Source organism: Perissodus microlepis, chromosome 23 (genome assembly GCF_051167445.1).
Source record: "Perissodus microlepis isolate ML-2025 ecotype Zambia chromosome 23, ASM5116744v1, whole genome shotgun sequence".
NCBI lineage: Eukaryota > Metazoa > Chordata > Actinopteri > Cichliformes > Cichlidae > Perissodus > Perissodus microlepis.
This window is the reverse complement of record NC_140482.1, coordinates 31,006,710-31,032,751: the sequence shown is the minus strand read 5'-3', so window position 1 is coordinate 31,032,751 and position 26,042 is coordinate 31,006,710. Positions and strand designations below refer to the sequence as shown.

Here is a 26,042-nt window from a genome sequence, read left to right as displayed (position 1 = left end):
CCTGATCAGAAAAATTAGTTTTAGTGGTTGAATCCTATGCTCGGATAATTTCTGACTTCTCCGAGGACTCTATTGTGCTGGCTTGAATTTGGGTATAAAAATGTTAACAAAATCATATAATTTTTCATTTTAAACATTTTTAAAGAGTGTTTTTAACTCGATGTTTGAGTGAATTATAGATAGACAGTATGCTGGTCTGATTTGAGCACCAAACTTGAGATAAACTGAATAATTTGATTGCACTAAAGTCCTCACACTCAGGGTGCTTTTCATCCTTTGTTATTTGGCTGCTTCAGTTTCAAAAATCTGATTTGGAAATGTGGAAAATTTCAAAGAGTTTGTGCAAAAAGACTCAGATCTGAGGTCTCTACAGCAGGAAATCTGATCACCATAGTTCACTGCAGAACAGGGAACCATAAATATGCGCAGAGTCATAATTGACCATGCTGGGTCAGTCTCTTGTTAACAGTAAATGAGAAAGTGTCACTACAGTTTAAAAAGACAGAAGGAACTTATTCATTTATTCAAATATGTAGTTTATATTTGTTATGTTTGACTAACTAAAATAATATCCAACTCAGTTGATCGTCTATGCAAACTATTCAGACTGTCTCCTGAAATCTTCAGATTATGAGACAGAATTTCAAAATTTCATGTTTGAGCTGCATTATAGCACAGCTTACAAACTCAAGCATGAATGTAATATTCATTCAATTGTATTCAGACATTATAAGACATTATTGGCCCGTTTAAGTTAAAAGGGAAGATTAGAAGACAGTCATAAGTGTGGATGTGCTCGTCATGTTTATCATTTTTCATGATCTACTCTTAATAGTTTATGATAACAATAAAGTCACAGCCAGGAAACATCTGCTGATGTCTTCAGTGACCTCCAATAAGCTGAGCTTTCTACACCAGGAACCAGGAAATTGTGCCTTCTACCAAATCAGTGTATTTTAGTCCTCGCTTACTTTCCTATAAATATATGAATTTTGTTTTAAATAAATCAGTGATAGTGAGAGCAGAACTAAACCATAAATGCCCCTTTAAAGACTGATCAGTATCAATCAATATTTTCAAAAAAACCCTTCACATTTATGAAGAATTTAACACCCAGACTTTGTGTTCACTGGTGTGATAGTCAGAGAGATTCATTGTGTGCCTCACAGTTTTCAAATTGTCCCAGAGGAACATCCAAGCTCCTCAGGTGTATCCAAACTTTTGACTGGTGCTGTACATCATGTGAAATATTTGGACTGGAGCCTCCTTCCCTCTAAATAACAGAAGACAACGAAAAGCTGATCTGTAAGCTATTTCAGTAGAATTTAGCTTATCTTGTGCGATTTAAAAGTATTAATCAATCTCCCTTTTAAAGGATAATGAGTTATAGTCAGTTGCATTTAAAATGGATATAAATTAAGGGTTTGACACTGATGGAGGCACATCTTAAGTCTGCTTGTGTGTTTGTTCTTCTGTGAAGAGCTTCTGATGATGTTCACATGCTGGTATGTTTGCTCTGAGTCTGTGCATTAGTAATCCCAGGGGGAATGACTCATATAAATAACCAGGCATGAAAGTAGAACATTGATTAATTTATTCAAGTTTTAATGTATTCATGTAAACAGCGAGTGGCCACAGAAGAGAAGGAATATGTTACAAAATTCTCCTTTGCACAGAATACTCAGTCATCCTCCACAAAGCTGAAGAGGCAGCTTATGGAGTTACCTTCAATAATTTACAGGCGGCCTGAACTCACGGAGGTGATTCTAAGAACTGAGACAGCCTGTAAAAGCCTGATGGGCAAGACTCTGGAGGAAAGGAAGCACAGTTATTTACACAACAGTGACAAATTAACTGTCGGTCCTCAGACCACATTTAAGCTTGTAATGAAAGGCCTCATTTATGACTCATGTGCTCTTTAGAGTTTTTCAAGCAGGAAAATGTTCTATCAGTCTACACGTTCTCTAACTTTTCTTTTTTTTTTTTTCATTTTAAAAAACAAAAGAAACAAAAACAGGATTTGGACCACTGGTTTCTGCTTCTTTTCATTAAACTGTGATATTTTACAGTGGACAACACATGGAGAGCAGAAAGAGGGCCCCTGATTTTTAATGTTTCTGCACAAAATCTTTGAACTCCATATCCCCAAACCAGATGATTTAGAGTTTGTTAAAGTTCACTCAGTCGTAGATAAAGGCATTAGAAACACAGAGAGAAACATTAAAAATATAATCTTCTTTAAAATAAAAGGTGTCATAAGATAATTCGGCTGATTGAGGGTTAACGAGATGAAAGCGTTAACATCATATCTAGTGTTACTTCAAACATATTTAAGATAAAATAAACTAATTATATATCTTATGTTGTTTTGGTCATTCAAACTGGAGGTAGAAAAAAAGTCTCAGGAACTCAAGTTTGGCGCAGACGCGATGTAAAGGATTAAAAGGCATCTGAATCAGTCTGACTTTTCCTCTTTTTTCTTCCACGTAATCAGCGCCTCCTGGGAAATGTGCAGTAAAACAACACCGACGCACACCGTGGTTAAAGCACACAGTATGGCGAGGCTGTCTGTTATAGTCAGCGCGGTCCACTCCTTAAAGAGAAGACCAGAAGCTAAAATCACAGTGGACGTGAACGTCACATAGTAAATCGCTTCAAATATGTTGGAGCTGAAACACTCCAGCGCCTTGTTGATGAAGAAGAACTGTGTGAGGATACTGACAGCCAGCGTGCCCAGCAAGCCCAGGAAGAGCGCCCGAGCCCTGCTGCTTGACGGGCCCTCGCCGAATGCGTCCGGAACCGCCAAGCCGAGGCCTTTGCTGCTCGGCACTGTGAAGCTTCCCAGCAAGGAACATATGGCAACGTACACCATGATGTTTGATGTGCCATGAGCCGGAGCGACCCACACGATGAGAATGATCAGCAGCAGGACCACCACAAGGGCGTACGTGACAAACACTGCAGGACAACAAGAGAAACGAAGAGTTATTTTAGGAGCACAAATTGGAGCAGGTGTAGAGAAGTTGTATTACACACTAACTATAGTCCTTTTTACTGTCTGCAAAGTAAAGGAGTGTATATTGGTATTTAATGGCCTACTGAAAAGCTTTTGGACACAACAGATCAGTCAGATGAGGAAGTGTATATACACATATACATATTCAATTCAATTCAATTCAATTCAATTCAATTTTATTTATATAGCGCCAAATCACAACAAAAGTCGCCTCAAGGCGCTTTACATATATAATGTTGGTGTAAAACAGAATGACTGATTAAGTGCATAATCTGTGTGAAGGAAACAGCAAATAAAGAGCCCCTCTGCGTTACCTGGGTCGAGGAGCCTCTCCTCCAACTCGAGCCTTGAAGTTGCCTCTGCTGTCGGGGCGTGAATGATGAGCACCACAGAGCCGCAGCAGCATAAAACACAGCCGAGCTTCCCCAGGATGCTTAAATGCTCTTTCAAGATCCAGGAGGCCAACACAGCCCTGCAGCACCCAAACACACACCGTCAAAAGTTCAAGAAATTAAAGTGTTTAAACGGTTTCATCTCTTGTAGAGATGGGTGGGGAACTCCAGGCCTCAAGGGCTGGTGTCCTGCAGGTTTTAGATCTCACCCTGGGTCAGTACAACTGAATCAAATGATTAGTTCATTACCGGGCCTCTGGAGAACTTCAAGACATGTTGAGGAGGTAATTTAGCCATTTAGATCAACTGTGTTGGATGAAGGACACATCTAAAACCTGCAGGACACCAGCCCTTGAGGCCTGGAGTTCACCCACCCCTGGTTTAAATGATGCAGCAATTTAAACCATTCACTAATACTACCAACAGTTTAAAGGCTGTAAATATTAATCATACTGTACTGTTGACTCCCATCAGCAAATAAAGAGGACCTTTACTGAAAGGAGTGGCTGAGATTTATTGGCTGTGTCCCGACAGTTTTACACACCTACAACCGGTGATTCAGCTTCATTAAGTTATATGATTTACAGATGCTGGCGTTGACTGACAGACATGATTTTATTTTTAAAATAACAAAAAAATTAACAGCTTTTTACAGTTGATCTTCAACTTCAGGCATGTTACCTAAAGTAGAAGATTTACAACTTCAGGTAACATACCTGTCAGATGAGAGGTGTGGCAGTGATAAGGATATAAGGATTTATGTCTTCAAGTGCAACAGAAACAATTGATTCAACAGGGCGAGAAGTTTAATCCTCTTAAGTTAAAGTAACACAAACATTCTGCTGTCAGAAATCAAGATTTCTGTCTTTTAATAACCGTTTTCCCAAGTCTCAAATAAATAATCAATCAGTGGACAAAAAGAAACGAGGATGATCACTGTCATACCTTAAAAACTATTTCAGAATCAGAAAACTTTGTTGTCCATTGGAAAGCATGGGATTTAAACGTGTTCCTCAGTGTATACAAACAAAACAGCAAAAGAAAAGGAACATAAGACACGATATAAACGCCACACAGCAAGATCATGTGATGCTTAAAAAAAACAAAACATTATTTGGCTGCAGGGAACTTGATGATGGCGGGCCTGAGTATAAATGAGCCATGCAACATTCACCATCTTGTATGATAGTGCTGACTTTATGTCCAACTGCCTGGGTGGAGATCTGACACTGTGTGGTGTCAGTTTTTTTTATCTGCTCAGAGACCCGTGACAGTTTTTGATTTGTTTTTACTGAAATAAATGTGTGCCAATATACGATGCTGTAAGTGTGAACATCTGGTCTGGTTTTGTGGTGAGTCACAGGAAGTGTTCCGCATAGCTCACTACTAGGCCCCATCCTCTTCACTTTTTCAATTCTAAAAGCCAAATCTAACTTAAATTTAAACGTTAATGGGTAAATGAAATGGTGTATCTAGCTTCTCATCAGCAGGGGCAGATTCAGCTCCGATCGTTGACTTTTAATTATTTCTTTGAACATAAATCTGTAACGACTTCAAAAAAGAAGAATTGGGTGCACAAGTTTGAATTTATTTTGGATTTTCTGTAATCCAGACAGAGTCAAAAATATAGATACAAACACAAATAAACATACACACTCACTTAAATTTTTTAACAAGTGATGCTGCAGGTTTTACGAAGTTGACAAGGCGAAGGACTGTTAACTTCTTGTTAGTGGTCATGATTGACTTTGGTTGCTGCTGTTTGCCAGCATTAAAAAGGACTTGTTTGACAACACTCAATAGACTGACCAATACTCAGAACAAATCCAAGGAACTCAGCGAAGATCTAAGAATAAAGATTGTAATTTTACGCAAGTTGAAAAGGTCTGTTGATTCCATTTCTAAGCAACTGCAGAATTATCAATTCAAACAACCGTAGATAAGTCCAAGTTATTCAGATATATCACCACTTTGCTAAAGTCTGAACGAAGACCAAAACTGTCTCCCTTGGATGAGAGGAAATTGGTAAGTATTTTTGGGGAACAACCAAGGAACCATCAAGGCTCAAGCATGCCATAAGCTGGATCCTGTTGTAACACCAGCATCGCTGTACACAGTGAAGCAAATTTTACATCGCCATGAACTGAGAGGGAACCACCAAGAAAGAAACCCCTGCTCCAAAATCAAAACCTCCAACAGCTTGATTTAAAATTGCAAATGCCCAGGTGGACAAGTCAAATGTTTCCTGGAGAAAAGTTTTATGGTCAGACGAGAACATTTTTATCTATTTTAACAAATGACAAAAGGTATGTTTGGAGTAAAGGTGAGTCCTTCAAACCTAAAATCACTACACGATCTGTTAAGCATGGTGGTGGTAGTATCATGCTCTGAGGCTGCTTTGCCTCGATGGTACTGGTAGATTGCAAAAAGTGGATTGACTAATGATGAAGACCGACTACCTCCAAATTCTTCGTCTTAACCCCAATTCGATTGTTAAAAGTGAATGCTCCAAACACACATTAAAACTTAAAACTGCTTTTGGAATTACTAAAGCAGGATAACATAATGCTTTGGAAATGCTTTTGGAACCACAATCCTAAATGAAAATTAGTGGATAACACTTAAAAGCGGGGTCAGTGCCAGGAAATAAAGCAGCTTAAATTAATTCTACCAAATATAGCAAGAAGAGTGGTTGATTTGGTACTATATAGAATTAAACAAAATATTAGTGGTGTTATATAGATGTATGGTTGGACCTATAAAGACATTAAAGACGTATGCTGTACATATATAACTCAAAATGACCATGATATTCATGCCCATGAGGAGTTGATTAAAACTTCTGTATGATGTTTGTAGTTTAGCCCAAAAAGATTCCACGTGGAGCTGAATACTTAAGAAACAAACAACCAAATGACGAGCTACTGAACTCACCCAAACAGCACTCCCAGGGCTCCCAGAGGAGTAACTACCACCGCAGGGGCCACATTGTATGCCAGGAAATTACCAACCTGACCCGTAATCACTGCAGAGATTCACAGACAGGTGTGTGAGACATATAATTTTCTAAATAACACACCAAGTCTGTAAATGATACTCACTACACAGTGTCCCACTCCACCACACCACATCTGTGAGGTACGACCTTCCTGTTGGATAACATTCAACACTTCAGTCAGTCTCTATTATTCCACAAACAGCCACGTTTACTGTTTCTGTGCTTTACCTCTGTGGCGGGAACGTAGTATCCCTTTTTTCTGCAGCACAAATGTCGACCCATTAATGAAACTTGATATTATAGCTATTGTTATTCCCAGATTTTGAGAAGAAACTGCCGGTAGACTTGAGTCAGAGGCCATTACTGCTGCTCTGTTTACTTCCCGTTTCTTTGAGCCACAGCGACACCCAGCGGACATCTCAGCTTCACCCCAGGTCAGCCCAGCCTCTCCTATGTCCCGCCTCAAGTCTGAAAGTAGCGTTAATTTTATAACACCACTCTGTGCGCGCAGGGCGGCCGCACTGGAATCAGTGGAATCAACATTGCCGCCTCTTGCGCAATAAACCCCGCCCGTGGGTACGCTGTGGTGATACACATGCATCGCACTGAAGCAGGCAGTTAAAACTACGTAATTTGTTTCCATGTCTCGTGCACTAGTTCGCGATCCGTCAATCAAGCCCATAATGAAGGTTTCGTTAATGCAGCAGAGCAGCTGAGGGGACGGGAGCAGATTGAGAAGAAACCGCAGGTAATTTACAGCGTTGTTGCTGAAAACTGACATGTTCCTGTCTGTGTTACTGAGCTCTGTGACCCGCTGCGTGTCGTTCGGTTCGGTGTCAGCTCACAGCAGCTCGTTTATCAGCGCCTGCATGAGAGCTGCTTTAGCACGGGCTAGTGCTAGCTGGCTAGCAGGCTAAGCGATTAGCTTTAGCGCCAAGCTAACGCTGCCCAGCGTTAGGTACAGCTTTATGAGCTCAGTGATGGTGTGTCAGTGTGCGGTGTTCTCTGACTGCTGTTTGTTATCATGTGTGGGGAAATAGCGTCAAAACATCAAGGTTATCACTGCTTTTGCTAGCATGCAATGCTGCGATCTGCTGTTTTCCTCCCAGCGTTTTATGTAGCTGAAACATTTCTGGCCCCAAATCATAATCTCCTTCATGTTATTTAACGTCGTTCAACGCCTTATTTATGCTCTGATTAGGTTATAATTACTACTACCCCTGTTATGGATGAGAATCTTTCTTGTCTTATGTAAAGTTCTTTTTCAAACCCAGCTGCTAAAGCTCAACCCACTTACTGCCTAATCACATTTTTATGCATCATCTGTCAGTGAATATTCGAGTCCAAGTTTCCCATTTGTTTACACGCCTTTTCATATTACCTGACTATGGAGAGCTTTCCTTACTGTCACTCTACACACACAGACGAATATTTATATAAAACGAAGTAACATTAACATGATATTAAAACGCTAAACTAGTATAGTCGTTGCGGTATACTACTTTCTGTGTCAACAGCCAATAAAACTGAATTACACTCGTAAAAACAGGGCTTACATAAAGTAGAATAAATGCAGCATGACAAACATGGCCAGTAGGGTAAAATAACAAAAAATAAATATAATTAAGCATGTTAAGCACATTTGATTTTGCATATTTCTATGATAGATGCACTTCCTGATGCAGCCCAAATTTTCCTCCTGGGACCATCCAATGATCTTGTCAGACAAATATGTAAACCACTGCTGTAGTGGTTAGTGGACATATTGAACAAAGGATATTGAAGATGAAATTGTCTGGCAGAAGGACCCCAAGTGACTTAATCATGGATGTAGTGAAGGAGGACATGCAGAGGGTTGGCGTGACAGAGGATACTAGGGATAGAGTGAGGTTGAGGCAGGTGATCTGATGTGGTAACTGCTAAAAGAAGAATGAAAAATAGTCTTCTTCTAAATATCCATTGTGTGATGGCAGTCATCTATAGTAGATCCCAAGTTTGTCTCAGTTCCTTTTCTAACAGCAAACAGTGATACCATTTGTAATGAGACAAGCTTTAGAAGCAGTTAGGAGGGTGTGACCTGAGGTTCATAAGGTTTGACTAAATCCATAAGCAGGCTTTAAAAGTAATTACTTTAAGTCAAAATCTATCTGATACCTAAGAGTTGGCCAGTGTGGGCATCGAGGATGGTGATGTGGTTTCATCGCTGGCAGTTTAGGTGGATGCGGGACCTTTGGCACAGATTCGAGTAGAGGAAATTGTAGAAGTCTAAACCTGATGCTAGGAAGGAGTTGATGACTTTATCAAGATGCGTTAGAGATGTAAAAAAATTATTAAATGTATTTCTTCGCTGGGGAAGGCTAGCCAGTACGGCCTTATTAATTTGTGTGTGAAAGCACAGCTCAGAGTCAAAGATCACATTCAGATTGATGCTGAGGGCAGATTTTCAAGGTTTTTATTCAGGTTCCAGGTCAGATATGGAAGGAATAATAAAAGAGCTTCAGATCTGGACTCTTTGAACTGAAGAAAGAAATGCATTTTGTTACTAAATAGGCTAAATGGAGCATATACCTGTGTATCAGCTATATGAGCAACAGTGTAAATCACCATTATATTTATGGATTATCTTACGGATAAGTGCAGGTATTACAGGATCAGGCAGCACAAGAGGAACACATGTTTTGCAGAGAGTGGTCAATGTATTATCCACAGCCACAGTTATTTGGATGACTTCTGCATCAGACAGTGAAGGAATCAAAATAGTGTGAGGATTCCAACTGAATTTGAATAGCCATGATGGAGGAGAAGAAACACAGACACATTCAAACAGCTAACAGAGACACTGCTTTGCATGAAAATGTCTGAGATTATACCACATCGCAAGCAGCACAATTCCACTCAGATTCACATTCCTTTCCACCTGGAAACTAGAATAGAAGTAATTACTGTGGTCTAGGAAGTAGGGCTGGGCAATATGAGGAAAATCTAATATCACAAATTTTTTTGGCTTTGTTGCGATACACAATATATATCACGATATGTCTTGAGCCCCAGCACCCGTGGTAACGTGGGCAAAGGGGGTGAGCTGCAGTTTTAAGCCTCCATGAAATCAAGTTTTTCATGTAAAGATCGGCATGTGTGGTATCCACAGAAACTTCAGAATCTCGGTTAAAAGCTCATGTGAACCATTTCTACAACCACTAAACACAGTGAAAACTACAAACAATTAAAAGAGCAATTACGCAATTTTGCAAAATGTCCCTAAACACAGAAAACAAAGCCACAAAGTCACTTGGCTTTTTGTAACGAAGCAAATTGTGCATTGTCTAAAAGCAGAGATCTTGCAGATTTCAAAACTGCAAGTTTTGTCACGCTCCGACCAAAATTCACTGAACCAGCCTCAAGTATACAATAACACGGACTCAGTCTTACTCTCTCACTGATAGCCGTTGTATCACAGCTGGTTTATTTAATGTTTTCTTCTGTGTGCGCGAAGACCTTCACATGCAAAGTTTAAAACAGTCTTAATTTTGCAGTGGATGACTTTTCAGCTGGTGGAATAATGTCATGGTACTGCTACCTTTTGCGGTAATAGTTTTATGGTATGTTTTGCAAATTACTGCATTTTGTTCGACATCCTCCTTATAAAATCCAAACAACAGTGAGTCTTCCACTCAGGTATCTAACTTCCACTGTCGCCATATTTTTCCCTATCTGGTGGGATATAAACATGCGTACTCGACGCATTCTGCTGCGTAGAAAATTTTCCACTTGGGAATGTGAATCAATGCATTCGTGGCATGTGGAAGGAAAAAAAACATATTAAATTTCATGCAGACAGCTTAATATTTCCATGGCAACCTATACTCGATGGTTACGATAAAACCATTGAGTATAGCCATCATGCGCAGAAAAACTTGCGATACATCCATTATATTCAATATATCGTCCACCCCTACTAGAAAGGTCTTCTTGAAGCACATCAAACTGCTTTCACTGTGTTCCCTCTGGTTCTTCGTTACCTCGCTGAGCTCATCCATCTAATTGTCTTCACTTCATTTCACTTCAGCGATAATCGTCAGGATAAAAACAGACATGTTTTTAATGATTTTACTGACTTTAAACAAACTTGAAAACTTGAAACAAACCTGGAAAGTAAAGTTTGTAATTGATGGTCATAAAGCTCAGTCCGTTTTCATGTACTTACATTGTCATTATTTGTGGATTCCCACCTTGCAGTGACTTTATTAAATTGTCTTTTTATAGCACTCCTTGTTGCATGGTTTTCTTGCAGGTTGGCTGCGTTTGCAGCCCAGAGAGGAGAGGGAAAGATGCCTTCTCCATCATTTACCCTCGATGCTCAGCTGAGATTTCATGACAAATGGCTGAAGATAGACCTGCAGGTATGTACACGAGAAGGAGGCAGTGGCACGAAATGATATTTATCACGGTGGGTTTTATTTTTTGGTTGTTGTTTTTTTTCCCCCAGTCACTTGATCTGTCAAGTCACTTGTCAAGTCTTCTCCTTAGTCACTTGACAGATCAAGTGACTAAGGAGAAGAGATGATCTGTAATGTTTCATCATGTTTCTTATCTTTACCTCAGCTGTGACATCAATTTTCCAGATTAACTGGGAAAACGTTACCTCATGTCAGTGTGCCATACTCACTGTGGTCCCCTAGCTGTTTCTTTGTTTTCTAAATATTTCAGAATCCTGGTGCCTTATTGATTGTATTTTACATGACTGACTGCTGTCATGTCAGAACCAGAATTAGTAGTTTTATATTTTGAAACCTTTAGTTTTCAGTTAAGTTTAATTTCACTTACTTTGCAGAGAGGGTTTTTTCATTTCACTTTAGTTTTTTATTCTTAAGAAATGTTCAGACTTAGTTGAGTTTTTAACTGGTTTTGGTGTTGGTGTCACTTTTTTCTTTTATATGTAATAGTTGGTGTTTTTCTGGAGCCCAATTTTGAGAGGTTCAAAACAGGAAAAACGGTGCATTACAATAATACAGACAGTTGGCTCACAGGGCAGTAAACATCTGCAGCAGAGCCTCTCGAGATTAGTTCTGACTAAAACCAGACATTTCCTCTGTATTTGTATTTTCAGGGCTTGAGTGGAATTGCTCTGTATATTAATTTGTGCCTCACACATGCATCAGAATGGATGAAAATTACATTTTTGATTTTAGGTCCGAGGCATGTAGGATACAGAATGGCTCTATAGAGGCCACTATGAAAATTTCTATGAAGGTCGAAGTCTACAAGAAGCCTTGATTACATTTCTGCGTCAGACCTCATGCAGATGATTATTGTTTTTCTGGTTCAGCCTGTAATAAAGTACATCATCAGAAAATCTTTCTTTTTTCTTTTTTTGAATGTCTGTGTTGTGCAAACAAACCCTTGTTGTTAGTAATTATGAGCTCTTTCAGTGAATACACCACAGACTTCTGCAGTCTCTACCTTGAACTTGAAAATTAATTTGGATCATCCAATCAGGACTTGATTTTAGGACCCACCATAAAAGCTTCTTTCAGCACTGAAGGAAGTGCAGCTTTAGTGTTATGTCTGCTCAGTCTCTGAGCTAACATGGGTTTCAAATCTGTCTAAGAATGAGGAAACATTTGGCTTTCAGCCTGTGAATATTTCAGAGCAAACCAATGTCATGCATGTGTGTTGTAGCACTAAGCGGATGACACACAAATGGTTTTTTTCTTCAGTTGGTTGATACTCTGAGATAAAACGGCTATTCTGGTACTCTTGAGTTGTGAAGGCTGCACAGATAGATGAAAGGACCTCTGTGTACACTCTTTAGCGAGGAATAAAATGCAGGGAAATGATGTGGAATGTCCTGATTATGGAGAAAATAATGCTCAGGCCATCTTGAGCCGACCTTGAGCACCCTTAAAGAAAAACCAAACATGGATTCTCATGACACAGTTCTCCAGCTGCTGCAGGTTCTAGTTGGAGTTAGGATCCAGAGAGGATCCAACCAAGTATCCCATCACTACCTGCAATGAAGCACAGGATGGGAAATGCTAAATGGTTAGCAGCAATTGAATTTTGAAAATAAGAGGATTATGCAGTAGGATATTATTTGTGTTGTTATCACAGTTCGTTCAGCATCTAACTCAGCCTGTATCCAAGTCAGTGTCTGACCCTCTGAGGAAAAACTTTGGATCAATGAATGATCAGAGTGGATCCATATTAGCTGTTGTGTTCTGATAACGTGATGGAAATGTGTCTGCAGAAGTGACTAGAGAACAAACCGAACGCTATTAATACGCACCACTGTGTGGCTCAGGTCAGGACTTTTTGGGGTGGGTGGTGGTGGTGGTGGTGGTGGGGGGGGGTTCATAGTATGTAAGTAGAAATTGTTGTTTTCGAATAAATTACTTCACTGCTGGAAATTTTCCTTTCGCTGTGGATAAAACCTTTGAGGTGGTGTCAAATATGTCTCCATGCAGCATTAATAAAAGCAGAGGTTTCTGTTCTGCACTGCACTGATTGTGTTTCTCTTCCTTCTGGCAGCGGGCTTTTTCTCCAGAGGGTCTGAGTGAGATGTGGAATGAGATGGTAAAAGATGAGGAGATAACATTCAACGGAGAAGAATCAGCTCACCCAGGTATTTATGTGTGACATGTGACACCTATTTCCACGCCGTCTGAGGATTGATACCTGAGATTGGGACAGACAGCAGTGCTTTAACCTTGCTGCTGAGGATGAAGGTTAACGTCCTAATCTCCTCTGACTCTTTATAGAAGACTGCACTGACTGTTTTGGAGCTCAGAAGAAGGATGAGCCCAATGACAAAGAGAAGAAGGAGGAGGAGGAGACGTCGACGTCGGTGCATCACTCCATCATTGAGACATGGGACTGGGGACGGCAGCCAGGTGAGAAAACTACCTGAGTGAGTTTAAAAGTCGGGTTAGCTGCAGTAATTCCTGCTGCAGTCTCGTGCTCCCCGTGTGACTCCTGTCATTTTACGCCTTTCTGTTTCCAAGTAGGGTAATTAATACTACGCTGAGAGCAGAGGGTTTCGTAACACCTACATGTGAACTACATAAATCTCGTTTTAGCTAACAGCTCATCTCTCACTGTTTGGCGGTGTGTCTGGACATGTTGATGTGTGCGTGTTTTGCTGGCACGTGAGGTGTGGAAACTGAAATGACAACCTAAAGTCTGCTGGTCTGAGTGGTTATTTTTACCCTGCAGAGTTTAATCTTAGTGGGCATTACGTCGTGGTTCACAGCGGGATACAGACTCTCACCCAGTTTCTGTTTGCTGGTGGGGCTGGGTGGGACGGTTCATGGTGGCAGGAGATAAGCACCGAGCAGGCGGATGGGGGGGCCAGTCAATACAGATTTTGATACTGTCTGCCTGGTTGCTTCCTCCTTTTTTATTATTGACTGAGACAGGAAGTTGGGCTGGTGTGTACAGTGAGTGTAACTGGATCACTGCATGGACAAGTGCTCTGTCATTGATGCTTAAAGTTCAAACAGCATACTTCCTGCTTTCCCATTGGAAGTTTGCAACTTCCCGAGCTGCTGCGTTGAAGCCAGGATGTTGACATGTGAGATCTTTGCAGGTTTACTCTCTGTCCCTTGTTAGATTTTTATTAAAGATGTGATAATTTCCCGTGAGTCTAATATTTCTTCAGCTGTGAGGAATGCAGACTGAGCAGAGAGTCTGACTAGGATCCATATCTGTTCTGACAGCTGAGCACAGCTGACTGCTGTGTGGCTCGTACAACCTCAGGACAGTCTGGCTTACATAAAGCTTAAGTGGATTTCAGAACTGCTATTTTGGCCCACTTCGCCTTCCCTGCAGCGCTGTGGTATAGACACAAAAAGGTTTTCTTTTGAGTCAGATCAGAACTCAGGACTTGCTGTGATGAAACTCAGTGGGACAAAATGTATTTTATTTTTTAATTGAGCAACCCTGAGGCATCCAACCAAAAAGCTTAGGTTGCTATACCCAGGGTTGGAAGTGGGGTCTTAAATCTGCATTCATTTAATTGTCCAGCAGGGTGGGACTTCCTGATGAGTTTAGTTTTTTGCTCGTTTCAGGTAATTGATGAGTACGACATGTTTGTTTTTGTAAATTATGGTCATTCGATGGGCCTAAAAGGATGATTATCCAGGATGTTTATTGCCTGATGATTGCCTGAGTCCATTTGCTTGTTTCACTTAAGTTGTTATTAGTTTCAGTGTCATTTTTTTATTTATTTTAAGTCCATTCATTGAGCCAGCCATCCATTTTCTAGCAATTATCTGGGTCTGTGTTTTGGCGTCAGCAGCCTAGACGGAGACCTCTCTCCCTGGCCGTCTTCTCCAGCTCTTGCAAAGGGATGCCTAAGCATTCCCAAGCCTCCTCACCTAGGCTCTTCAACTCCTCTCTAAGGCTGAGCCCAGACACTAAGTTGATATTTGCCACTTGTATCAGCTTGTCACCATAGGTATGAGTAGGAACATAGATCGATGAATAAATTGACAGCTTTACTTCCACACTGAGCCTCATAACAGATCAGTACAGCGTCAACATCACTGCAGGTGTCACACCAATCCACCAGTCTCCAACTCCATCTTCCCCTACTGTGAATGAGAGCCTACTTAAACTCCTTCACACTTGAGATGGCAACTAATTTCCCAAAAAATGCAAAAAAAACAACCCCAAAACAACAAAAAAAGCTGAATGTGATACAGTAAAGCAGATTTTTTTAGGGTAAAGTAACTAAATAAATGAATCAAGCAAAAACATAATAAAATAGCATACTAAATGTATGTTGTAGATATGACTTTAGCTACGAGACAGCAACTCATTCAATCATTCAGGTAAGCTGCTAAGCAGGTACTTTGTAGAGAGATTACATGGTGTGTTTTAGGCAGTTCAGTGGCAAAGCCTGTGTAGCTCTGCAGCTCTAAAAAAAAAAAAAAAGACCTATTAAAATGGACCAAAGATGGGGAAATCCCAGGAAGTATGTTATGACCTCTTTAGCTAGTAACAATGCCTGACAGCTTCTTAAATTATCGAAATGCACGAGTTTGTTTTATAAATGGCAAAAAATGGTTTGAACAGCTGATATGCAGATTTATCACTCAAAACTAGTGACTTCACTCCTGTAGCTTATTTGCAAATTGAGTGTTTCTGGTCATAAACAAATGACATGCCAATGCACTCACTTATTTTTACTATGTTATTCTTTTCTTTGAACCCTACGTGTGTGTGTGTGTGTGTGTGTGTGTGTGTGTGTGTGTGTGTGTGTGTGTGTGTAGATGACAAGGAACTGAAGGACTGCCTGATGGTTCTGGTTGAGGACCAGCAGAAGCTCTCTGCTCAGATGGCCAAAAGCACCCTGTCTGCCCAGCGTCTGCGCCAGCGTCTCGTCATCCTGGAGCGCTATCTCATCTCTCTCAGCCACAGCATGATGGAGGAGAAGTACAAGGTCCGCTGGAAGACGCCCCCCAGCCCACCACTGCCAGCTGCTGACAACAAGAGGTAAATAAAAATGTTTCCTTTCTCAGGAATTGTGCACAAAACATTGGTCTTATGAGAGAACAGAGGCAGATTTAGATACTTGGTAATTCCATGGAGAGTCAATGAGCTCCTCTCTGACCTCTTCAGAATCAGCTGATCTTTTTTGTACAGTGACGCCTTGCAAAACTTGACCTTCATACTATGAATATTTTTAGAGTTAGAGAGTTGGACTGAGGTGGGGGTGGTGGTTATTTAAGATTTGTCTTGTTTTTTGTTTATTTTTCTTTTTTATCCTTAGCTGTAAAGCCACATTGGACTAGTGAACTGGTCCGTCGGGTTTGTGCAATTAGTCAAGTGTAGTAATCTGGAAGGTTATACACTCATGTCTTCTACAGCACATGCTGCAGGTTAAAGCAATGATTGAAGTCGATGAATGAGGCATTCTGAGTCTGTGCCAACATTTATACATGACTGATGGACTAAAAATGGAATAAAAATAATAATCCTCAACTTTCAGCAACCATTTTTAATTTTCTCTCTAGCCCACAGTGGTTGAGGAGTATGGCAACGTGTAGCGCAGGGGTGTCCAACTCCAGGCCTCAAGGGCTGGCGTCCTGCAGGTGTTAGATCTCACTCTGGGTCAACACACCCGAATCAAATGATTAGTTCATTATCAGGCCTCTGAAGAACTTCAAGACATGTTGAGGAGGTAATTTAGCCATTTAAATCAGCTGTGTTTGATCAGGGATACATCTAAAACTTGCAGAACACTGGGCCTTGAGGCCTGGAGTTCCCCCACTCCTGCTCTAGATGGAGCTTAATTTTTTCTTTGTGTGTGTGTCCATGTTCAGAGAGCAGTGTACCGTGAATACCTTATCCTATCATGATTATCCCCATAATGTTCTTCTTCTCTTCTTACCATAACTGAATTTATCTTAACTTCCTTACCAGATGGAGGGAGTTATGGTCATTTAAAGCTTTAAAGTGCTTGTAAAATGGGCCATAAAGGGATAAAGTAGATTATTGTAGGGCCAATAGAAACTGTGTCAAACTTACTGTTTCATTCTTCCTGACTGCCAGAGGAGGTGTGAAATAGCTGGATATCCATCGTATGATTAGAGATTGAGACAGAGTACCAAGAAAGTAACACATGTGACCTGGGTGACGTAAGGAACCCGGCACTCAGTAGTAGTCACTAAGCGAGCATCAGTGCTCACCGCCTGTGCCAGTAGCTTTGTAACCTTCAGCTGGAGCAGTTTCATCCTCCTGAGACTGCATAGCCAGTACCAATCTCTCAAGTCTCGCTTCTGTTTTGATGGGGAAGTGGAGTAAGAGTAAGCTGTATTGTATACTCTTAACTATTATGGTGTGTCTATCCAGTCACTGAAAGTTAAACCCTGCAGCTCAGTGTAAGTGCACACTGTGTTTTCTTTAAGTAAGCCTCTTAGGCATGCTCCAATAGGTCTCTCATATGCATAGTAAATGTAGGCCGTACTCTAAATGTGCTCCATATTTACTGTGCAGGGCTTTTAGTTCCAGGCGTTTATTTGGAGCAGACTTGGTTTTTTATTTCTAATTGAAAACCTCATTTTAGGATCTGCTGTTGCTGCCCTGTGATTGCATCACAGCGATGATACTAGGGGTGAACCATTCATCAAATTTTAAATAGATTTTTGGCTTTCAGCATTTATGAAAGGAACACAATTGTAATTTAAAATGATCTCTCTTAGGCATTCCTTTTTGTGACAAAATCTTAATTTTCCTTGTGTTATAAATCAAATGGACTTAAACCTGTACAGTAGTGGATTTTTCATCCTTTCCGAAGCCTCCCTAGCTCTTTAGTTGAGCTTGAGCTAAGATGGTGAAACTTTTTGTCACAAGGCTCTAAAGGAAGTAAAAGTCACACACAGACAGAAGAAATCCAATGCATCTTCTGTATGTGGGCTTCACTTGGCTGTTTGATAGTAAGGTTTTTACAATGATGATAATAATATGATGATATTTAATTGATCCGTATGTGCTCGTATTCTTTTCAGCCCTCGTCCAGCCAGTAAAGGTGTGGAAGGTTTGGCCAGAGTCGGCTCCAGGGCAGCTCTTTCTTTTGCCTTTGCTTTCCTTCGCCGGGCATGGAGATCAGGTAAGAAGTGCTGATAGTGAAGACATTTTGTCCTTCGGCGCCGGTGATGATAGGTTCTGTCATGGTGGTGCAAGTTTGCTTAACAGCTGCTGAAGAATGCGTTGCGCCACATTAGAAGCTGCTCGTCGTAAACAACCAAACATCTTTCGCAAGGCTGTGTTTTTAGTCATGCTGCTAGACGACAGACTGACAGAATAGGGCCAAGGAGGCAATCCTGCTGCTTTGGCACAAGAATGAATCCAAAATAGCTGTTTTGGATGTCGTTAAATGTAACTATGTCATCATGCGTGGTCTCCATTACAGGCAGATAAATCAGGATCGAGTGTCTTGCTTTAGTCTCATGTATTATAATAATGATAATTATAATCATCATCCTCGGGCTATAAATTCAAAATGACTAATAATATTCAGTTATTAACTTTTATTTTGATGTAAATTAGTCACAGATTCTGATTACGTTTATTCAAGGATAAATCTTTGACCATGTTATTCATTCACTCCCTTCATTTTCAGCTTTGCTAGTGGAAGTGTTGTTTTTGTTAACATTGTGAGGGCTTTGTGTCCACGGGGACTGGGTGGGAACAAAGTGCCTGCCTGTCCTCCGTAGCCTTCCTCCTATCCCCATTTTAGCCGTGTTCCTGGAAATACTCTTTAGGAACAATGAAGTGTAACACACTTTTTAAAGAAAAATGATAATAATAATAATTTTGTTTGGGCTTTTTTTTTTTTTTTTTGGGGGGGGGGGGGTGAATTTTAATCTCTGTTATGATTCTTCTTCCTCCTTCTTCCTTCTTCTTCCTCCTCCTCCTCTGCGAATCAAGCACACCCTTTTTACTTTGCAGCAGTGAGTTGATCACCTCCCTAGCCCAGTGCTCAAACTCGTTTTGGTATGACATTACAGAATAGCTGCACTAGAGGAAGTAAATCTTACAAGGATTTCACAGGTGAACCTGTGGAATGATCAATAATGGTCTCCCTATACTCTCAGATCCCTCAGCGTCTCTGACCAGGTCTTTCTTGGGGGATAACAATTAGTCTTTCAAAGAGCACAGGTCTGCTATCCCATCACATTGCATCACAGTTATCCTGTGGTGAAGGCAAGATGGCAGAAACTGGTGCTTGGTCTTCAAACACAGGTTTTATGTTCAAAATTAGCCACTATTCTGGGCCCAAAACTGCTCTTTTTCAATTAAATTGAGCAGTAACATTTTGAGCAGAAGGAGGTGATATGTAACTACTGTAAGCTTCAAACTTGGGCTCATGTTGGTCAAGGGTTACAGAAACAGGACTTTGGTAGGTGACATCACAGCTTTCTCTCTGAGTGGTCATTAAACACGTGAAATAAGCCAAATTAAGATATGGATAAACTCTATTTAATGTCGGTAGCTGCGTATTTAAAATCAGATTTTAGCAGCGAGGGGAAGTAGAAAGGAAATGGTTTTAAAGGAAAGTCTGAGTTACATTCTTAATCAGAGGTTTTTGTTTCACCGTTTCTTGCCCATAACAAAGAAAACTGGAAATGTCTACATAAGAACAGCTTTACCATGAGTTCTGCTGTATCAGACTAGAGTCTGTAAACGCTGGGAAGCTAACGGATGTTTACGTTGGGCACATTAGCTGATTGCACATATACTGGTTTTCTTATAGTTCTGGGATGCTGCTGTCAGAAATGCCAGTAATCCAGTGAGCCTCAGTTCCTCTCGCACTGGGAGTGCACAGTTTGGGTCACCTCAGTGTTTAAACTGACATTTTAGACCCTGTTACAACTCTGGTGGCCTGGTTCCTCAATAGTTAAACATTTGAAAGCGCTGGAAATTGCACGTCTCTGCAGCTTAAAAAATGCTACAAATGCTCTGTTCTTCTAATTGCTTTATATTTAATCTGTACTGTATAATGTAGCTACTCTGCAGTGTTTTAAACATGAAAATGTTTGTCTTTGCAGGAGATGATGCAGATCTTTGCAGTGAGTTGCTTCAGGAGTCTCTGGATGCCCTGCGAGCGTTGCCCGAGGCGACACTGTTTGATGAGGGAACTGTGTCATCAGTGTGGCTGGAGGTTGTCGAGAGGGCCACAAAGTTCCTGAGGTCTGTTGTTTTATCAGTTGTACATAATGTTTAATCCCAAAATTTTGCAAGATAAATAACATCTCGTCTTATAAATTGCATAACTTTGTGTGATTCTCATCTCTTGTCTCCTTTGTGAACAGTGATGTACATGGAAGTGCCAGCATCAAATGTAACATTCCTCTTCAGGATCAACATCTAGCCTTGGCCATCCTGCTGGAGCTGGCTGTTCAGAGGGGAACACTCAGGTAACCAGATCTCCTTATTACCTGTTTATTTGTTAATGCCAAATCTAACTTTTCTGCTCATCTGTTGTTATGTCTTTCCAGTCAGCTGCTGTCTGCTGTTCTGCTGCTTTTGCGTCTGTGGGAAAGTGGCACCAGAGAGATGGACAACGAGCGCTCCACGCAGGGAACCAGTGCTCCATTACTGCCCCTCCTGCAGCGCTTTCAGAATATACATAGCAGCAAGGAGGAGCCCGTTCCTGAAGAGGAAGCTGAGGTGGAAATTTTCTTTTCCCAGCTGGTTTCTAAAAGAAAATAAGACATAGACTGACTGGAGATTGATTTCAATTTTTATTTTATTACCATATCATGCATAAAACATGACACCAGTAAAAGGAGAGAACAGAAACAAATAACCCAACTTGAAGTCTTTCCCTAGCACTGAAATGGAAACGGCCAACTTAAAAGCACCAATTTGTTTGTCAAACTGTCTCAGATATTTCATAAAATTTGCCATAATCAGAAAATTACAAAAAAAATGTAATCCATTCTCAACTGCTACTAATTCACATAGTTCACACGTCCTGCTGTCCTCCGGGATGCTTTTAAATCTCCTGCCTTCCTCTTCAAACTGTGCTTCTTGTCCAGTTTGCAGTATCATAGAGCTCAGAACTATATTTTGCTTAATTTGAATATATGTTCTCAAATTGGACTTTTAACAAAATATCTTTCAACCAATATTTCATGATAAACTCTTATAATGCACAACCTGTAGTTTTGCCTTTTCATTGACTCTGAATGAATAATAATTCATGTTTTTACTTTGATTTAGTGCCAGCCTCCATCTCCAAACAGCAGCTATTTAATCTGCATTAAAAAGAAGTGTGAGGGCAGATGAAAAACTAAATGAAATTCATTGATTTAGAGAGGCAGATCTTTTATATTTATTTTAAACAGGGCGGCGAAAAATTATCACTCTGTTTTTAATAAACAACATGCAGGAAAATTGAGACCATAAGAACAGATAAAGTGCTATCGATATAAATTGTGTTGATTCATGTCTCTCTTGGGAACACGTCTTAAAATGCCCTGTTTTTGTTTTTGTTTTTCTCCATTCATGGTTGAGAATGAAGCTAATTAATATTTCATGGATCTTTGCTGTGGTTTCCAGATCCTCACAGCCCCTCTGAGTCCAAATGAGAGTTTCCTGCGATACTTGACGTTGCCTCAGGATAACGACCTGGCTATCGATCTTCGTCAGACTGCTGTAGTAATCATGGCTCACCTGGACCGCCTAGCTTCTCCTTGCAGCCCTCCACACTGCAACTCGCCTACGTCACACAAGGTGACACCTCTTTTTATTAGCTGTCACTGCTGAAGTGTTTGGTTCAGTTGTTTTTACATTTTTAAGTGTTACTTAAATCTGTCTTTTTTACGAGCATTATTCAGACCCCCACCTTCAGATTTGAATATGTGACTTGAATATGTGTTCCCTAAGTAGTTAATGCTCAAGCATAAACCAATGCTGTCTTATTTTGTTTCAGGGAACCTTGCAGGAAGTGATTGCCTGGGGCCTCTTGGGTTGGAAACTTTACGCCAATGTTAATGGACCCATTCAGTGCAAAGCCCTGTCGAGCCTCGGGGTCACACAGATTGTCTGTTCAGAAAAGGGGTTTCTTATCCTTTCCAGCAGCGGTGCTGTTTACAGCCAGAACTACAAGAGCACAACCCTGGTCAGTTCTGTCAGTTTCTCTGAGGTCGATCGTTTCATCTCTGCATCTGCAGCAGGTTGAGACTCTGAATTGTTTTGTTGCAGGCTCCCATGCTAATCCACGTTCTAAGCTCCAGAAAGCTTGTGAAACTTGCAGCTCATCCTGACGGGCAGCATTACTTGGCCCTATCGTCCAACGGGGAGGTGTTCTCCTGGGGGTGCGGTGATGGTGGCCGGCTTGGACATGGAGATACCACGTAAGCAACCAGAGAAAAAACATGTCCATCCTTTAAAAAGGCTTACACACATTTTGTGCTTCCACCTTTTTTGGGGGGTGTATTAGTGGAGAGTATGTAGGTACAGACATACAGCAAAGGGCATCAGGTTGGACTTGAACTCGAGCTGCTGCATTTTCAGCCTCGTGACGGTCGCTGTTATATTACCACTTTATTACACTGAATGTGTTTGTCTATTACAGTTATAAGAGTGGAGTTGTAGGTTTTTGGAGCATTAAATTAGATTTTGAAGATCTGTTTAAGTTAAATCATTGATGAAACAGGTGGTGAAGAAATGCATTGCATTATTTCTTAAAATCTGGGACATTTCTATTAATGTTTTGTGCTCGTAGGCCAGAGACAGAATCAAAGGCTTCTGATAATAGAGTGAAATCCCCCAACCCTGCCAGTTCATTTTAAAAGAATCTGTGTTATTAGTAAAATCATAATGAAAATAAAAAATATAAATGATAATTATTAATGGTAATGAGCTTCCTGAAAAATTTAGCCTTCTATTTTTACTTTATTTCAGATACCTAGAAGAACCTAAAATGATTGGAATCTTCAATGGAAAACAGGCCGGAAAGCATGTGGTGCATATTGCTTGTGGGAGCACATACAGTGCTGCGATCACTGCTGATGGCGAGCTCTATACATGGGGAAGAGGGAACTATGGTCGGCTTGGCCACGGTGAGCTCCAAATCAACTGCCCCTGATAGATATTCTTGACTTTTTTTGGTCTCTTTGTCTTTACTAAAATTAGTTGTAATCTGTTGGGGTTTCTAGGCTCCAGCGAGGACCAGACTACTCCCATGGTAGTGACGGCATTCAAAGGACTGAAGGTGGTGGATGTGGCATGTGGGAGTGGTGATGCCCAAACTCTTGCTGTGACAGAGAATGGTAAGCATGCTTCCTGTGGGTGATTAAAAATGCTGGAATTAAAATCCAGGAATTAATGTTTTTAAAATGTCTGTTAGTTAAATAATTGAAATGTACCCCCCTCCTCCCAAAAAAACCCCCTTTAAAGTTTCATGTGAATTGCTCAGTGTTGTTGTGTCCGACCTGTGTCACCTGTTACAGATTCATTAGCAACAGTAGCAGCTGGTGTGTTTCTTGCTTCTTGGTAGCCAGCATATCGGACATTTTTTAGCTTGATTTTTGATCATAGAAGCCGCTAGAAATCACCCAGGCTACAGCGTTTAGCTCCTCAATCTGTTACCACAGGTCAGGTGTGGTCCTGGGGTGATGGTGATTATGGTAAACTGGGCCGAGGAGGCAGTGACGGCTGTAAGACGCCCAAGCTGGTGGAGAAGCTGCAGGATCTGGACATAGTAAAGGTGTGCTGCGGAAGCCAGTTTTCAGTAGCCCTCACCAAAGATGGCCAGGTGTACACCTGGGGGAAGGGAGACAACCAGCGCCTTGGTCACGGCACAGATGAGCATGTCCGTTATCCAAAGCTGCTTGATAGTCTACAGGGTGAGTGAGCTTGACCTTAACATTGATTTTCAGAAGCTTATTTAAAAAAAACAAAAAAAACAACAAACGCATTGTTTGCAATCAGGAAAGAAAGTTGTGGACGTAGCTGTGGGGTCGACACACTGCTTGGCCCTCACTGATGATGGAGAGGTGCTCAGCTGGGGCAGCAATGACAAGCTACAGCACTTTGATACGCTCTTTTCCAATAAGAAGCAGCCTAAAGCTCTCCCGGGGCTCAACTCCAAACACATAGTTGGAATCTCCTGTGGACCCGGACAGGTAAGATACCATCACTGTTGGTCTCATAATGTTAGTAAAGAACGAGACACAGATCAGTTAGCATTTGCTTGTTTTCAGAGCTTTGCCTGGTCCTCGAGCTCCGAGTGGTCTGTGGGGAAACGTGTGCCCTTTGTGGTGGATGTTTGCCCCATGAGTTTCGAGCAGTTGGACTTGCTCCTGCGGCAGGTCAGCGAGGGCATGGATGGCAGCTCAGACTGGCCTCCTCCGCAGGAGAAGGAGTGCATGGTAGTCGCCACACTCAACCTGCTCAGGCTCCAGGTAGGAAACGACCTTTGAACGGGTGTGGTTTGATTGGAAATGCTTGTAGAAGTAGAATTTTTCCTCTGCATGTTTGCTTCGTGATGGAGCAAATTATTTGATATTAAGTCTATATCATACAATATTACTGGAGAGTGGAACAGAATTGTTTTGGTGTGTATGTGCTGTTTTTGAACAGCAGTTCTGTTTTTTCCACACATTACTTTTTAGTTAACTTTAAAAACTTTGCAGTGGAAGAAAACTCCATCTCTTTAGTAAGAATTTCACTTTGTGTGATAGTCGGGCCTGAGTCATGTCGTGCTGGACTTGGTTCAAATTTTCTTGACATGCTTAAAGGGATGATTCAGTGAAAAGTCCAAATTTGTCTTAGACTTTCCCAAATTATCAATATTTATTTATTTATTTAGTTAGTTTTCTTTTTTTGGTCATACTTCTGTCCTGTGGTTCCCATTTTAAAGATTAAATGATCGACGAACTGAACAATCAAAGAAATGAAAGGAAATAATAATTTATTGCAGCCCTAAACCTTCACTGTTTTTCCTCAGTTGCATGCAGCCATCAGTAATCAGGTGGATCCAGAGGAGCTGGGGCTGGGCCTTGGAAGTGTGCTGCTCAACAACCTGAAACAAACAGTGGTGGTCCTAGCTAGCAATGCTGGGGTGCTCAACACAGTTCAAGCAGCTGCCCAGGCTGTCCTCCAGAGCGGCTGGTCTGTGCTGCTACCCACAGCTGAGGAAAGGGCAAGGGCTCTGTCCTCACTCCTGCCTAATGCTGGTGAGTACAAATCAAAACATCTGGTAACACTGATTCAGTATGAAAATGAACATTTAATAGTCCATTACCTCTGATCAGTTTGATGGAAGTGCCTGCAAAGGCTGAGTTTTTAATTTTTATTTTCTAGCATCTGGAAATGAGATGAGTGTGAGTCCCGGCCGGCGCTTCATGATTGACCTGTTGGTCAGCAGCTTAATGGCTGATGGAGGGTTGGAGTCTGCACTCAATGCAGCCATCATTGCTGAGATACAGGTCGGTGTAGTAAATGCATGAGTCAGCACTTGGTTGTCTGTTTGAAATGCTGAGTAATTTCTCTCTTGACTGATATTTGTATATGTGACACAAGGCTCACTCATTTGTTGGCACCCCCGGCACAGAATGCCAGTGCAATGCAATTTTAGTTTTTTTTTTTTTTTTTTCCAGTGTGAAAAGTGGCAGCAGAAGTTGTAGCTGGAAGTGCATAGAAGGAAACAATGGTACCTTATGGGCCTCTGACAGTTGTTGAAGGCTGTGTTGCCACAATGCATAATTGTGTTTCTGGGGAGGTGCATATCAGGTTACAGCGTAGTGTTTCAAAAGCACTTGTAATTACAATTTGCATGTGGCATACATTTAACAAAGTCTAAATCCCACTTTAGAGCACACATGGACAAAATTTGTGACCAAGGACCAGAACCAGCCCATCGAACATCTCCATGTGCTCCCTGATATCCTAAATGATGGTAATAATTTTGTGTATTATATTTTTTTTCATGATAGGACATTGAAGCAAAGAAGGAGGCACAGAAAGAGAAGGAGATTGATGAACAGGAAGCTAATGCCTCCACCATACACCGGTGTCGCACCATGCTGGACAAAGACCTCATCAACACGGGCATCTATGAGTCGGCAGGGAAGCAAAGCTTGCCCCTTGTGCAGCTTGTACAGCAACTCCTGAGGTACCT

The 26,042-nt window shown here is 41.1% G+C and overlaps 2 protein-coding genes across 4 annotated transcripts in view; one reads left to right on the top strand and one right to left on the bottom strand.

Moving 5' to 3' along the window:
* Positions 1-1,588: 1,588 nt before the first annotated feature.
* On the bottom strand, positions 1,589-6,844 carry nipa1 (NIPA magnesium transporter 1). Its single transcript, XM_084921827.1, has 5 exons — positions 6,635-6,844; positions 6,510-6,557; positions 6,343-6,433; positions 3,331-3,488; positions 1,589-2,958 (listed from the first exon to the last, which is right to left on the bottom strand). The coding sequence occupies exons 1-5, from the start codon at positions 6,822-6,824 to the stop codon at positions 2,456-2,458; spliced, it is 990 nt and encodes a 329-aa protein (XP_084777953.1). The 5' UTR covers positions 6,825-6,844; the 3' UTR covers positions 1,589-2,455.
* A 187-nt stretch (positions 6,845-7,031) lies between these two features.
* herc2 (HECT and RLD domain containing E3 ubiquitin protein ligase 2) overlaps positions 7,032-26,042 on the top strand; it is a 52,806-nt gene continuing 33,795 nt past the window's right edge. For all 3 annotated transcript variants that reach the window (XM_084921822.1, XM_084921821.1, XM_084921819.1), the window contains exons 1-20: positions 7,032-7,154; positions 10,698-10,806; positions 12,935-13,028; positions 13,165-13,296; positions 15,679-15,901; positions 17,917-18,017; positions 19,960-20,101; positions 20,224-20,328; positions 20,410-20,581; positions 21,476-21,649; positions 21,849-22,037; positions 22,121-22,272; positions 22,823-22,980; positions 23,077-23,190; positions 23,515-23,766; positions 23,852-24,045; positions 24,124-24,324; positions 24,870-25,098; positions 25,226-25,350; positions 25,858-26,036. In XM_084921822.1, the coding sequence (XP_084777948.1) occupies positions 10,735-10,806; positions 12,935-13,028; positions 13,165-13,296; positions 15,679-15,901; positions 17,917-18,017; positions 19,960-20,101; positions 20,224-20,328; positions 20,410-20,581; positions 21,476-21,649; positions 21,849-22,037; positions 22,121-22,272; positions 22,823-22,980; positions 23,077-23,190; positions 23,515-23,766; positions 23,852-24,045; positions 24,124-24,324; positions 24,870-25,098; positions 25,226-25,350; positions 25,858-26,036 (3,008 nt within the window). In that variant the 5' untranslated portion in view covers positions 7,032-7,154; positions 10,698-10,734. The remainder of the gene's footprint in view (positions 7,155-10,697; positions 10,807-12,934; positions 13,029-13,164; positions 13,297-15,678; positions 15,902-17,916; positions 18,018-19,959; positions 20,102-20,223; positions 20,329-20,409; positions 20,582-21,475; positions 21,650-21,848; positions 22,038-22,120; positions 22,273-22,822; positions 22,981-23,076; positions 23,191-23,514; positions 23,767-23,851; positions 24,046-24,123; positions 24,325-24,869; positions 25,099-25,225; positions 25,351-25,857; positions 26,037-26,042) is intronic.

Excerpts from the sequence above, each read along its gene's own strand:
- nipa1 (XM_084921827.1), bottom strand. The coding sequence starts at position 6,824 with ATGTCCGCTGGGTGTCGCTGTGGCTCAAAGAAACGGGAAGTAAACAGA. Across the intron at positions 6,558-6,634 it reads ACTACGTTCCCGCCACAGAG|GAAGGTCGTACCTCACAGAT; the intron begins GTAAAGCACAGA and ends GTTATCCAACAG. Across the intron at positions 2,959-3,330 it reads GGAGAGGCTCCTCGACCCAG|TGTTTGTCACGTACGCCCTT; the intron begins GTAACGCAGAGG and ends GTTGTCCTGCAG.